The sequence below is a fragment of the Rhyacophila brunnea genome, unplaced genomic scaffold (genome assembly GCF_057557595.1).
Source record: "Rhyacophila brunnea isolate RB1 unplaced genomic scaffold, BYU_Rbru_1.0 scaffold_3, whole genome shotgun sequence".
In the NCBI taxonomy this organism is placed as follows: domain Eukaryota; kingdom Metazoa; phylum Arthropoda; class Insecta; order Trichoptera; family Rhyacophilidae; genus Rhyacophila; species Rhyacophila brunnea.
The window spans coordinates 9,701,654-9,717,924 of NW_028232965.1; the positions used below are offsets into that span (position 1 = coordinate 9,701,654).

General features: G+C 31.7%; 1 protein-coding gene across 2 annotated transcripts in view; it reads left to right on the forward strand.

The window, feature by feature from the left end:
• The first annotated feature begins 70 nt into the window (after window positions 1-70).
• Window positions 71-16,271, forward strand: part of LOC147067854 (glycine dehydrogenase (decarboxylating), mitochondrial) — a 95,144-nt gene continuing 78,943 nt past the window's right edge. For both annotated transcript variants that reach the window (XM_085952563.1, XM_085952562.1), the window contains exons 1-14: window positions 71-456; window positions 2,541-2,619; window positions 5,060-5,195; window positions 6,393-6,557; window positions 7,105-7,330; window positions 7,466-7,689; window positions 8,154-8,329; window positions 9,168-9,394; window positions 9,952-10,128; window positions 10,964-11,148; window positions 12,708-12,909; window positions 13,741-13,890; window positions 14,785-14,897; window positions 15,421-15,568. In XM_085952563.1, coding sequence (XP_085808689.1) covers window positions 211-456; window positions 2,541-2,619; window positions 5,060-5,195; window positions 6,393-6,557; window positions 7,105-7,330; window positions 7,466-7,689; window positions 8,154-8,329; window positions 9,168-9,394; window positions 9,952-10,128; window positions 10,964-11,148; window positions 12,708-12,909; window positions 13,741-13,890; window positions 14,785-14,897; window positions 15,421-15,568 — 2,454 coding nt within the window. In that variant the 5' untranslated portion in view covers window positions 71-210. The remainder of the gene's footprint in view (window positions 457-2,540; window positions 2,620-5,059; window positions 5,196-6,392; window positions 6,558-7,104; window positions 7,331-7,465; window positions 7,690-8,153; window positions 8,330-9,167; window positions 9,395-9,951; window positions 10,129-10,963; window positions 11,149-12,707; window positions 12,910-13,740; window positions 13,891-14,784; window positions 14,898-15,420; window positions 15,569-16,271) is intronic.

Consider the following 16,271-nt stretch of genomic DNA (forward strand, 5'->3'; position numbering starts at 1 on the left):
TAATATGACGCAGTTATTTACTTTCGTACATATTTCTGAGGTCTAGCTGTACATCATCTTTTGACCCCGGGGAGTCGACAGTAAGATATCAGACTATCATGGTCACTATACCATTGTAAAGTGAAAAAATAAATACAATTTAATTTGAAATTGATACGTCGAGAAATAATTATTGAAATTAGCTAAATTTGTTATAAATATATTTGCAAAATGTATAGGTTTGTAGGAAGAAGAGTGTCAAAAGCTCTGAGAGTCAGTGATCAGTATACTATTAAGTGTGGAGTTTTAACTAACCAAAACTTAACGAGTGTATCTTTAAAAAATGCGTCGAGAAGTATATACAGTCTTTCCAACACAGTGGAAAAGCTTTTTCCTAATAGAGCTGATTTTCCAAGTAGGCATATAGGCCCTCGAGAAAGTGATATCGTCACTATGTTGGATTTACTTGGATTTAAGGTTAGTGGTATACCTATATATATTACTAACTGTATTCTATTGCACTATATTTTCAAGTTTTGAATATAATGTTACTCAATGAAACTACCCTTAATCAACCCAGTTATTGTAAATGCTGCTTATTAATTTAGTTTGAATCGAAATAAATGCAATATTTATTAGTATGTACACCAGAGTAGAATTACGGAAAGCAAGCCTGATGGATAAAACATAGCAATACCTACTAAAGCGAAACCAGAACTAGATATGTACATATATTTGTGATGACTGAGAGTAATTCAAAAAACAATTTTTCCTTTATAATAATATGTTATAAACGTCTATCATAAATATATTAATAGTATTGAATACCTACCTTAAATTTATAGTATTTGTTGCTGAAACAACGAGATTTAGATATATTAAAAGTAAATTAATAAGCAATTAGAATCATTTATAAAAATATTTATAATTTTAATAGAATAATTTCAACCATATTTTTCTCAAACGGTTACAAGACCCGATGTATCGTCGTCAGTAATTTTCATACAAAATATGAGTGCCATAAGATGGCACGTGAAGTTTAAATAATATAGTATGAAAAAACTCGCACTGGGATTAGATCTTGTCCGTTTTTATTTAATGGAGTGACATCTAGAAATGAATAATTAATTTTTATGCATTTAGTGCAGGTATTATAACTTACCATGTTTAAAATCAGGCCTAATACTCCTTTTTTACTTAATTTCGAGAAAATCCTTTTAAATAATGTAAATACTATCGATATATAATAAAAACATTAAAAAGTGACAATTTAAGTGACTAAACTTTATAAATTGACAAACTATAATTGAAGTAGGGAGTAAAATGATGTTAACGCGCGTGTTTGAACAGGTACCTAACCGATTTTTTTTTTAAACGGTACATGCTCAAACACGCGCGTTAACATCATTTTACTTCCTACTTCAATTATAGTTTGTCAATTTATGGCTACGGCCGTATGTTGTAACTTAACCACTGGGGAATGCCAAAAGAAATGGCGTATTTCAAAAAAACACTACCTTATTCTTAGGTCAATAATTATTATAAAGTAATCATTATTCGTAGGATGTTTATCACACTTGAATGATCAAAAATATAGCTTTTAATTAGTATCTTTAGAATTATCTTCAAATATGTAAATCTTGCCCATTTTTTGAATAATAAAATGCCTAATTCTTGTCAAATTTGGGATCACAGAGATTATCAATATAATTTTTTATCGTAAATATTTCACTATAACAATGTCGACATAAACTATACTAATGGTTTTATAAATGCTTTTAAAAAATAATAAATCTAAAAAATTTTAATACCACTACACATGCATGTACTGAAATATGACTATATTCTAAAACATTAGAGCGAGAGGTTTAAAAGAATACTATTTTATGTAATAAAAATACTTTATGCAGTCATAAAATGTTTAAAATAAATATAAAAGATAATAAGGCTTCAAAATTATATAAATAGATTATCGACAACGTTTAAGGAATGTTCAGGATCATGCTTTGAAAAATGCAATAAAAGCTCCATTTTGACCTACGCTGAGCATGTCCGCCACGGGTTTGTCTGTTCCGAAGTGAAGCAATATCCATCATAAACTCCGTGCACAATGTCTTGATAAGGAAAAAGTAGTTTAAACGTTATTATCATCTAATGAAAACACCCAACCTAATCGTATGAATCTATTATTGCGATTATGCATTAACGCTTTGAAATAAGATTGTCTGGATTCATTTTCGAATAGTGGGGTGGCGCCCCTGGAAGTTGCTAGCGGCGTGGAACACAATTTGAATACCACTCGGTCCTACGATACAATATATGTAAATAAAATAAAGTATTTTCAAAGTGTATTATATTTTAAACCAGAAATATCAAAATTGATTTCATCATCACTGTCTCTATATCATCAATAAAATAATAATATTTACTTCATACTAAAAAAAAACATTCCGCAGTTAGTGTATACCTACATACTACATCGCTTTTCTTGTTTTTGTTTTAATATTATGTCAGTTTTCAGTTAATTTTAGGTTTCAATAATAATTATATTTATTTTCTAGAGCCTTGATGATTTAACAAATAGTGCAGTTCCAGCAAACATCCGATATGACAAGATAATGGAAATTGAAGAACCAACCGGTAAGAATAGTCAAATAACAATCAGAGTTCGCTAGGGAGAATAAATTATGATATTAATGAGGATTGTAGTGTTATACCCCGTTTACACGTGCATGGATTTACTACTGACAGTACGTATTATCGTGGCCATAACAAGAAAATGCACATGTAAACATGTATTATCATGCAAGTTGCAAAATGAATCATGAATGTTCGGAAGCTTCTGAATTTTCAGTTGGGATTTCAGTATAACTATAGTGGCGAACTAGCCAGTAAAAAATATAACTACACCGCGCAGACTCATTCTGAGGTTAACCGATTATCACGACCTGTCAAACAGTACCATAAAATGACTACATCGCGCCTCGCTTACTTTTGAAGGATAAAATTTGCGAGGCAGTCAGCACTTTTACGTGTAAACAGTTATTATCACGATAGTTTAAAATACACACCATTGGTGAAAGCAAATCAATGCACGTGTACATGCGCTATTACTAGAATTTTTATAATATAAACTCTTATAAAAAATTAAATTATAATATCAGAAACAGAATCAGAATTAAAAAACTAAAATTTAATATTCTATTAATTTATGTTTCAAGACTGGAACAAATTTGAAAATTGCTTCACCGAGAAACATATATTTTATTGAATTTCTGTAAAATTCTTTAAATGTCCAAAAAATACATTGTAGTTTTTTTTATAAATACAGTATTGTGTAAGAAACAAGATGCTTTATCGCTTTCCATGACATAATATGCTGTCAAAAATATGGCAATTAAATCAGTTATCAATTATTATTATTGTCGCAAAGGTCAAGCGAATATCAATGTAATACCCCCAGCAAATAAACTATTTATGTCGTTAAATAATAATAATATAATATTATTAGTATTAAATAATAATATTAGTTAATAATTATATTATAGTAATGTGTGCACGTGATATTGATAATAAAATTATGAATAAACGACATTATAGATTATAACCTGAATATAAAAATTCACCTTCAAATAAAATTCAATAATAATAATGTGAATACACCAAGGAACATAGAATTAATGAGAACAGCGCATCTATTCTATACACCAGACTGCTATCGGCAGCAATCGAGGGTTTTTTGTATCTAAGTATTAGCACTTGTAACAATTACAACAAGTGTTATGTTTTAACAGCACCTCTCTTGGCTATGTAAAATTTTAGAGCGAGATAGACAGTTTTCACTGTTTAGATGGTTAACTTATCGTAATTGTTACAATAAGTGCTAATACTATACAAAAAATTAAAAACTACACTCGATAGCTGCCGATAGCAGTCTTGTGTATAGAATAGATGCGCTGAAATTCCTAACGGGTGTGGAGTAACAGGTAACCGATCCCGAGTGTGGAAGAATATGGGATAAACCTAATCTGGTGTCAAGAATAAGTCATTCCTTCGTTCTGACTCTCGGTTTATGCACTGATGCCTATTCAATAATGGTATATTTGAAGGTTGCAACACATACTATTTCACGTCTATAATGTGTGGTTCAATTTCGTAGGACACTCACACATTCAAAACCATGTGTCAAACTCTGTAGTGTATTGGGCTATCGCAAAGAGATTGGCTCTTTGGGCTATAGCCCATCTGAATTCTATTTATTAATCTGTTATATGGGATACACTTACCGATATATTGTATGAGCTTATTTGGTATACGCTAGTGATAGCCCGTGATTTTATTCGCGATAAATAAGGAAAAAGTGAGTAGACACAATATGTTCAGATGGAAAAATTCAATGATAAGATTGAAATGTAATTTATGGACCTATTGTTAATTTTAAAATCAATTAGTTACGAATAGATAATAGTTAGATCTAAGAATGTGCCCTTCTACAGTCATTTAATTTAAATGAATATCAAGATATGTACTTCATTTAGACACGTGCATCAGTATTACAGTCAACTGAGAGATCAACTTTGTCCTCGCTATCGACAACGTTTGGATGTAAGCTTGAGCCCCTCTTACTGGACCTCTCCACGCTACTCTCCCACTGATATTTGAATATTTTACCAACTCGTAATTAGTTGTTGCAAATTCCTTAATATATTTTAATCTACAAGCTTCTAAACGATTTGACATATCCTTGGTTAAACTCAACTTTTAACAAAAATGTAGAATATAATCTGTATCAATTTCATCATTATTGCTCCAGAAGTTTTTGAATTATAACGGAACAAACAAACAGACATAATTTTAAAAAGAAAACTATTGGTCCCTAGGAATCATGGAATAAAAGGAATTATTTCGAAATCACAGATCGTATATTTAATTTTATTATTAATACAGATAAATCATGTTTCTATAATATGTCTTACTATTGTTCCTATTTATGCTAAAAGCTATTATCGGTTTTTCATATATTACATATTACCTAGTTCATTGATTTTGGATAATGATTTTTGAATTTTGCCATTTTCAGGCGAATATGACCTTATCAAGCGGATTCGAGGAATAGCTGAGAAAAACAAAATATGGCGATCATACATTGGAATGGGTTACCACAATTGCTGTGTACCACATACAATCATGAGAAACATTTTTGAGAATCCAGGATGGTGAATAATATATTTTTTTTTACATAATTACCTTATTTCTGAAAATAATAACAAAATATTATACTTATGCAATTCATTGGTCATTCTGTTAAAGGGCCCACATGCCCATCATGGGTCAAAATGGAGATTTTATGGTATTTTCAGAGCCTGGACATTCCTTAAACATTGTAAATAATCTATTTATATAATTTTGAAGCCTTATTATCCTTTATATTTATTTTAAACATTTTATGTCTGCATAAAGTATTTTTAGTACATAAAATAGTATTCTTTTAAACCTCACGCTCTAATGTTTCAGAATATAGTCATATTTCGGTACATCCATGTGCAGTAGTGTTAAAATTTATTAGATTTATTAATTTTTAAACGCATTCACAAAACCATTAGTAAAATTTATGCTAACATTATATAGTGAAATATTTACGGTAAAAAAATATATTTTTTAATCTCTGTGATCCCAAATTTGACAAGAATTAAGCATTTATTGTATATTATTCAAAAATGTTCAAACACGCGCGTTAACATGATCTTACTCCCTACTTCATTTATCGTTTGTCAATTTATGGCTACCGCCGTATGTTGTAGCTTAACCACTGGGAAATGCTGCCAATAGAATTTAGGCGTATTTCAAAAAAATACTACCTTATTCATAGGTCAATCATTATTCGTAGTGTCGTATAGCCCAGTGTCTTACGCAATGGATCACCAAATATTATCATAATAATTGGTATGAAACCATAATCACAATTTTCTATTTCAACGCAGAAAGCTCACATAGTACGGTGAGGTGAGAAGATCGCGAGAGGCTAATGAAAAGAAGACACCCACCGCACTTCTCAGTTTAGTACCAAATTAGTGAAATATTTTCCATTAATTATCTCGGCAAGTAGATCGCTGGAATATTTATTTTATATGTATATCTGGAAACTGCTCAAGAAGAATCAAATTTAAGATTGATTAAACAAAGCACGAGAGTCTTCTGTCGTTCAACAGAATCCCGAATAAAATAGTCGAAAAACAATTACTGGTCATTGAGTTAATGGAAATAATACGAGATCTGAGAATTTTAACGCCTAACTTATGGAATAAAATGTAAATATTTTACCTTCTTCTCCCCCTTGAATATTATACGTCATAGCTTAAAAAATACTTAATATAATATGACCGTTTTGCATGTTTTTTTTACGTTTTACTCAGGACTACTCAATATACTCCATACCAGCCCGAGGTGGCACAAGGACGTCTTGAAGGCCTCCTAAATTACCAGACAATGGTCAGTGATTTAACTGGACTTGAAGTAGCAAATGCCTCTCTTCTGGACGAGGGAACTGCAGCAGCTGAAGCACTATCTCTGTGCTATAGGCAAGTTCCATGTATTATTTCTTAAGATTCAATCCATGTACTACTTACAACACATTATTCAGTCAAAACGTGTATATGATTCAGTAGATACCTAAGTATTTATGTAAATGTTTAATTATCTTCTTTTTTAAAATAATGGGATAATTCCTGATGTATCTTAGTCCAAAATGGGAGGAAAATCGTGTTGTATTGGAATGTAGTGTATTGAGATTTATATATTCAGACTTAAAAACAATAATGAAAAAAATGTAAACATAAAATATTATTTATGTAGTTATGACCAGTATATATCTTAAAGTGTAATGCAGAGATGTCGACGTGAAGCAGCCGTTGTAACAGGATTAATATTAAGAAATACATTACATGTTATAATATCTTTCTTTCGTTTAGGTGTTCTAATAAGAATAATACACGGTTTTCTCACTTAACTTATGTCGTCAAAATTGGCCTCTTAAAGTTAGATAGGTACTTATCGCCTAAGTATGGCTCAGCGTCTACCTCTTATTTACAAAAAAAATAAAATATACGGTTTTTACAATCATTTCAGACACAACAAGCGTACAAAGCTTTTACTGTCCGACTCCCTCCATCCCCAGACAGTGTCCGTTGTGACAACAAGAGCAGATTCTTTAGGGCTTCAGGTAATCGTGGCCGATGTGATGTCAGCAGACTTGACCCAGCGAGATATTGCTGGAATACTTATCCAGTATCCTGATACAAGAGGAGACGTCAAAGACTATGCTGCTTTGGCTGATGAAGCCCATGCTAATGGGGTATATATAAAAAAAACAATTATAATAAAATATTTTATAATTTCTTGTTTACAGATACTAAATTAATAATAATTCTACCAAATACATTTCATGTCAACCAATAAATTATTCTTATGATCACTTTTCATTTTTCAGACACTTGTTTGTTGTGCAACTGATCTACTAGCACTGACTCTGCTGAGACCTCCAGCAGAATTCGGGGCGGATATCGCCATTGGAACATCACAGAGACTGGGGGTTCCTTTGGGATATGGAGGACCACATGCTGGTTTCTTTGCGTGTAATCAATCACTTGTGAGGCTCATGCCTGGAAGGATGATTGGCGTCACCAGAGATGCTGGAGGTCATGATGCATATAGGTTTGTCACGTCTTGGCTAAAATTCAAAATAAAATGGAAAAATATTTAATAACATTGATAAAAAAATGAAACTGAAAATGAAATGAAACACATTGCAAGACTACTCTCATAAAAAAAATCTAATAGCTATGTATTTCTTACGGGCGTTTTCAAATTATGTATGTTCAATAGAGAATGTTACATTCTTAAATTTTGTGAATTATTCGTTAAAATAAAATTAGTTTATCTGTATTGTTGTATAGTCTTTACAAGTTGACAATATTCCTTTGGAGCGGAATAAGCCGGTCCTGACTATTAATAAATAAGTGGAACTTAATAATATTTATTATTGTGTTTTATATTGTATCATAAAATTAATGGATTTGAAAAAATATTTTAGATTTGAACCTAATTACCTAATATAGAGTTAATGCTATTATATATTTTAAGGATACATAATAAAAAAATAATAATATTGTTTTTAGATTAGCACTTCAAACTCGCGAGCAGCATATTAGAAGAGACAAAGCGACGTCCAACATTTGCACGGCGCAGGCTCTCTTAGCAAACATGTCGGCCATGTTTGCTGTTTATCATGGACCTCAAGGGCTCAAAGATATTGCTCAAAAGATTCATAATTCAACATTGGTCTTGAATGAAGGTAATTTACGCAAGATATTTTTATTTTTACTGATAATAATAAACCACGAAAATAATCATTTTTCAGAAGAAAAACAAAAGAAAACAATGTATAAATGTATGTGCTGTTTGTATTAAAAGGCTATAATTTTGTATATTTACTTGAATGGTAATAAAAAAAGAGGATAATTAATACTGTCAATTACATAATCATAAAATAGCAGTACACACATGTCGTCTGATTATGATGATACTACAACATGGGTATAATCTTTTTAGCTCAAATTAAAGCTTTTTAGATGGTAAATACGAGGGCGTCCTTCATCATTTTCTTCTTTAGACGAACATTTTACCCAGGGCCGGGTTTACCATATGGCTAAAGGGCCTTTAGCCCAGGGCACCTTTGGCTTAGGCTTAGAAGAATAATATTTATGTAAAAACCTCCAGGCAGACGAAGCAGCTGCCTATTGGCGAATGAATTTTCAGGGTTGAAAAGCCCGACAAAAATAGCTAGCTACTTTCATTAAAATATACAATTATTGGATGGTTACAATGCAGAAATTTGTATATCATAGGATGGTTAAGATGCTATGACTCAAAAAATTCATTTATTTTTATTATCAGACAAAACATTCACGGTAGAAAAACGTACAATATCATACAGCAAGAAGATTATTAAAAATATTGAATATTTTGTAAACTGACGTGTTCATTAGTTTTTTCTAGGCTCCCAAATATGTACTAGCCCAGGTTACATTACGACGCTGATTATACTATACAATTTTAATAAAAGCACTGATAAACATAATTATGTGTAAAATTAATAGTACATATTGTATCAATGATTGTTCGTTCCACAGGTCTTCGTCAGAAAGGTCATAAAGTGACGAACAAAATCTTCTTCGATACCCTCCACATAATCCCCGCAGGAGACACGTTGTCTGAAATAAAACAGAGAGCAATCGAGAAGTCCATCAATCTGAGATATTTCGAGGATGGGTCTGTTGGAGTGGCTCTCGATGAGACTGTCACTTTTGACGATGTCAATGACCTACTGTGGATTTTCAATGCCAAAACAATCACGGAGGTAAATATATTAATAATTTGTTATTATGTTATAGTTGGAGTATAAGAATTAATTTATCAAGTGGGTTAAAAAACTTCAATCACATAATGGTAACAACAAGTCAGTCTAAGTTAAGTACTTTTTCAAAAAAATGTATAGATCAAGTTATCGGTTAGGGCCTAGGCCCTAGGCCCTAGCAAGTAAAAGCATTAGAGTGATGACATGATATTCCTTTATCAGTCGATGACCGCGTGGATTAAGCGCCGGTCTATAGTGTCGAGGGTCCCAGGTTCGAATCCTGGGTCTGGCAAGTTCACATATTGTTTTTCAATTTGTGCATGATTCAGAGTATGGTCCTAATAGGTTGAGCAAGTGGCTGACATCCATTTCTCGTAAAGATAAAATCTGTTAATAAAAACCTCCACTCTGTGGAAGTCCATATGATCATATTAGGATCGGACATGGTCAAAAGAAAGAAAAAGAAAATAGATAAATTAAAACTATTTTGCACAAAAATTTGATTTTAATGAGTGAAACACTGTGGTATAACTTATTTTTTTAAATGTTTTAACCAATAGGTGATTGCGGCTGGAGATGTTACTTGCAGCAACATCCAAAACACTGATTTCAAAAGAACGTCTCACTACTTGACACATCCAGTTTTTAACCTACACCACTCAGAGACAAGAATAGTCCGCTACATGAAACAACTCGAAAACAAAGATGTCTCACTTGTGCACTCTATGATACCTTTGGTGAGACATAATATTAAAATACATCAAAACTCAAATCCCATCTACTTTTCTATGGATACAACTTTTAGCCCTCAATGAGCATCAGCGATACATACTATGGCTTATGGTATAACTGTTTGACATTGTTATTATATTTGATTTGAAACAAGAAGTAACCATATTATCAAAAAAATACAAACAAATTTCAAAAAACTAACCTTATATCAGTAATTATAATGTTAACATATTTTAAATGTGACATGATGTATACGTAATTAAGCCATCATCGCAAATAAACTTTTCTATTTTACTTATTAATTTGGTAAACATTAAAAAGTATTATATAAATCCGTGGTATTTATATTAGATAAGAATTCTGAATTTGTCTTCAAGTCTTTGGATACACGAAAAAAAAGATAAAAATCTCTTGGCAGTTTATAGATAATAATGTTATGAAGGGCAGAATAATTTATTGTAATAAAGTTAATATATTACAGTATAAGGTGGAAAACCATGGCTACAACACATTTTCTATAGATATGACGATTGGTCTTTGACTTAGGTCATTTGATTCGTTTGTATTATCGTTGTAAAAGGAAACACAATACATAAATAATAGTTTAAAGCCCATCACGTCTGCTATGAATTATGTATAATAATCTATAAGAAAAAAATTGCCGCTAATTCCTGTTAATTGATGGTTTGTCATGTTTATAAACAATATTTAAAATGGCATCTCCTCATTCACGTAAAAGTTAAGGTTTATCATCACGCAATATTTTACAAAAAACAGAACAAAACTATGTTTAAATTTTAAATTAACTTTCTGCACGGTATTGTTTTTTATTTATTTCAGGGATCGTGTACCATGAAGTTAAATTCCACAACCGAAATGATGCCTTGCTCCTTCAGACACTTCACCGACATTCACCCATTTGCTCCACTAGATCAAAGTACCGGTTATCACATTCTCTTCCAAGAGCTCGAAAAAGATTTATGCACAATCACTGGGTATGATCGGATATCGTTTCAACCAAACAGGTAGGTTCCACAAAATATAGACTAACCCAGTGGGGGCAAACTGTGGCCCGCGGACCGCATGTGGCCCGCCGGGTATTTTTTTCGGCCCGCCATCATTAATTGTACTTCTGATTACGAATAACTTTTTTATATATTTTTTTTAAATATTGTTTCGTAAATGTATTATCTCAGTACGTCTTCCTTGCGTCTCGTCTCACACTATGTAACCACTATTTTCTACGTTGAACGTCGTGACACATTTAAATACTTTTAACGCCGCGTTGCAAGGAAAAAAACATATATGCTCATGATAATAATATGGTAAAAAGTTTGAATGGATTTCAATTAAAACTCAAGTCCACATTGTTATTCGACAAATATCAAATTACAATGTGGACCACTTTCCGACTTTGAAGTTGCTGAATATATCAGAATATAAATTTGAAGAATATGGTAAAATTATCAAATCTCTGAATGATGATTTTTCACAAAGATTTTGTGACTTTCGAAAAATTGAGACAAGTTTAGCAAAAGTACGCGATCCATTTTCAATATATATTGATAGTGTACCGACAGAGCTACAACTTGAGATTATTGATCTGCAGTGTGACACTGATTTAAGAGAATTGCATCGTCGTGAAGAATTCTCCAAATTTTACAATGCCCTTAATTCAGACAAATTCGGCCAACTTGAAGGTTATGCAAGAAAAATGTTCGTTATTTTTGGATCAACCTATATATAACAGACATTTTCGATCATGAACCTCAATAAAAATTCTTTACGATCAAATATCTCCGATGCCCATTTACAAGCAGTTTTTAGAATATCAACTACAAAATTAACACCTGAATTTTAAAAAAATGTTAAAAAATGTACAGTTTCATTCTTCTCATTAATTTTTTTGTAATGTTTATTTTTCGTGATAATAAATAGTGTATATCTAAAAATGGTATTTTACTTGCGGCCCGCCGCTCATTTTGAATTCTTGAATTTGGCCCTCCATCCAAAAAGTTTGCTCCCCCTGGAATAACCCGTCAACGTTGAGATAGGTACCTGTCTTTCCATGTATCACCCAGTCGCGATATTGCATTATTGCACTGTTATTATTGTGATCCGTTCTCTTATAATCCCTCCGAGAGAGCCAAGTATGTTAAAAAAATATCTTTTACAAGACCCAATTATAATGACCATCATATAAGTGTCTTGACATCATCTTGTTCATGGCAAATCTTTAAATATTTCAAAAACTGTGTATGATATTTTCATTAATTAATTATTTAAACGATATTTATTTCAATTTGATTAAAAAAAGAAATTTATTTTTTTCATGTAGAGATTCCATACACGTTTTTCGTGTATGGTAATTTTCGTGGATGGTGAACTTTGGAAATGGGCGACTCAAGTATTGTAGTATTTTTCAACATCCCATTTCCAGCAATGAGACTGCGTTGCCCATAGAATTATTTATATTATATAGTTTATCATATTATGATAAGTACGCAATTTCTAATGATTATAATAATTATAGTAAATATTAAAATAATACTACAAATTTTAATAAGTTTATTGTTTCATACAGTGGAGCCCAAGGTGAATACGCCGGGTTGAGGGCCATCAAAAGCTACCACGAGTCTCGAGGAGACGCCAATAGGCAGATTTGCCTGATCCCCGTGAGCGCGCACGGCACCAACCCTGCCAGTGCCCAAATGGCTGGTATGAGAGTCCAACCTATACGAGTTACCGCGCAAGGAAGTATAGATATGAAACATCTCCATGAAAAGGTACAAAGTATTTGAAAAAATAATGCTACACAAACGGTTATGTTTATTTTTTGTATCGCTGTCCACTTAAGTAATATGACGGGACAATACCCTCGCCCACATTCACAGTTGCAAAGAGTTCCATACCCACTCAAAAACTATCTCAGTCTTTCGCCGTCATGTCCTTTGTACAGGGTAGTGTTATCATGTAAGTAAAGAAATGGGATACAAAAACGATAAAACCTCTAAAAACTGAGCTTTTCAATAATTATATAAGTAATGAAAATAAACAATAACAAAGATGATTTGAAAAGCAATGTTTAAAGCTTTGAAATTTGTTCAAAATAAAGCTATTTGTATTTTTAATGTTTTACAAATTGACGGTATTCGTTAAATGAACGTAGTTATGCAGAATGTAGCCAGTCCAAAATAATGTCGAGCTGAGATAATGGCACTTTAGCAACAACATGATATTAAAAATGTATGTAAAATTGTAATTAGTATTTTATTTCAAGAATAGTTTTTTTGCGGTTTGACTATTTTCAACAGAACGTAGAGAAAACCTTGTCGCATCTGATCTATATCATATCTCATTTTTTAATTTTTTTGTGGACTGGCTACTTTATGCATAACTATGTCCAAATTATCATTATCTTATTTGAATATGTTTATATCGTACACCTAATAAACCCAACCACAATAATTGTAATATTATAATAAATTCTCCACTACTGATTAGTCTGGTTCTAAATATATTTTTTATATCAACATTGCTTTAAATATAATATGTACAAGTAATGAAGTAGAATAGGTGTGATAATCATTTTAATTAAAAGATTGTTTTGTTTGAAGGTTGTTGAGCATAGCAAAGACTTGTCATGCTTGATGATAACATATCCGTCCACAAATGGAGTATTTGAAGAAACTGTGGCTGAAGTGTGTGATCTGGTGCACAAATATGGCGGACAAGTCTACTTGGATGGCGCCAATATGAATGCACAGGTTTGTGACACAAATTAATTAGTCATAAATATATATAAATAATTAGTGAAAAATAAAAGAAAGATCTTGTATTAAAACGAGTGTGCTTTCAGTGGGTTAAGTGATAGACAAATCGGTCCTCGTTATACCAGGCGAACAAGATCTCACTGTATTTTCACTACTATTGGTGTATTTGTTGATCTAATAAAATTTCAGTCAAGTTTATAACTGCACTGCATTATGCATTTAAGTCCAGTGATGCCCAAGCAGCGTTCCATCAAAATCTGTGGTTACATGATATTTGAAAATGGTTTGCGAAAAAAACACAACTTGCCTCCTTCTGAATAGTTGAGTATGTAATAAACACATATTAAAGTTTTCTCGTGGTCGATCAATAAAACAATAAAATTGAGCAATCTGACAATTTGTTTAAAAATAGAACGTTAATAAAATAAATTTTATTAAACCACATACAAATATTTGTTTGTAAGTAACTAGAAAGCTTGACGTAAAGTAAAAATCTCCATCGTTGCAATAATAAATCTATTTTTTTATTTCCATCCAAGTTTAGATTATTGAGTTTTCGGTAGAATTTTCTCGTATTATTTATAATGTTTTCAATGTTTGCATAATATCTGCAATTTTTATTCGTATTCCCCCCTTTTCATCTCTCGGTTTACTTTTGTAACTTTTGGTTGATATTCTGTTTTATGTTATTGTATCATAATTTGCTTCATTGTTATGCGTATTCTTCGTCAAAGTAAGTAAGTGACTTCGATGAAAATATCCTTTTAATCCGACGGTTTCATTTGTAGCGTCTCATATTGAATATTTCCGTATGTTGGATAAGTAAACTGTCTTAGATCTAAATGCAGATACTGTTTTTATTATAAGAATAATTAATGTGTATTGTAGGTTGGCCTCTGTAGACCTGGTGATTATGGGAGTGATGTTTCTCACATGAACCTTCATAAGACGTTTTGTATTCCCCACGGTGGTGGTGGACCAGGAATGGGACCGATTGGAGTGTAAGAATTACAATCTATTACTTGTTTACTTGTTTACGATTATGATTCTTTCTTGTTGACCGCGGAGCATTTAATTACTATTTAATTACCATATTTAAATAGCATGCTAATTATATCGAATGGCCAAATAATGAAAGCCGCGTTGAAAGGATTGCTTAGTCGCGAAATGGCTTGTATAATGCTGCTAATGGAAATGTACGAATGTTAGAATTTAGGAAATCATTATTCTGTCCTAATTAATTATTTCCAGTAAAATCCTTTATTTATGACGATGATGCATTTGCGAAAGATTAATCATTTGATTGCAGTTAGAATGAGTATCTCTCATTATTAAATTTTGTCATAATCAGAACTAGGTATTGATTTAATAACGAATGGTAACCGATAGTTCATTATATTTTCTGACGTTTGGTTCATTATCAATCTTACAACGTTCTTTTTTTAAATAACACAATAATATCGTAAATTAGATCATGCATTTTAATGATTATAAACGTAGAATTTAGATTTATTGTACTTACAGAAAAGCACACTTAGCGCCATTCCTTCCTGGCCACCCAGTTGTGAATCCATTGGCAGACCTTGGAGATGAAGCACAGCCTTTTGGATCAGTCAGCGCGGCGCCATATGGCTCGTCAGCCATTTTACCCATTTCATGGGCATATATCAAGGTACACAAGTGATCTATTACTCTACTTATAGTGGCACCATGGGCGATTCACAGGTGTATTGGTATAATTTGCTACAATGCCTGTTTCACTAGCAAATAATACCAATACAACTGCGACTTGCTTTTGTCACTATAGAATTATTTACTGGTGTATGTCTGTATGTCAAAATTATACCGATAATTCGAGGGCTTAGTGTCAAACAACACTATCTACAAAAGTGCAACATTACAGGAGAGCCAAAAGTCGTTATTTAAGATTCTTGTAACTCAACAAGGGAAATGTTTATTTAAAACCTAATGTTAATATTTTATAATTTATTGTGTATTGTACATTTATCTTGCTTATGATGATGTTAAAATTTATAGGGATAGTTTAAAAAAATATATGAAAACAAGGGTAACTTATGTAGTTAGCGTTAAACTTTACTGACGATTTAAAAAGAAATTAGAAAAGATTGACATAACGTTGTTTGACTATCATGTAGCCGTAAATGTAAAATAACGTTATCTAAAAAAAACACTTTTTTCTAGATAACGTTGTCTGACTTTAAGCACTCGAATTACCCGGATACATTTGGCATTTTATTAATAATAAACCTGTGATACTTACCATAAAGACACTAATATATTATATTATGTGATATTTTTATAATGTACATATGCACCAAATCCATTTTAATTATACGAATGTATGTTTCAAAATA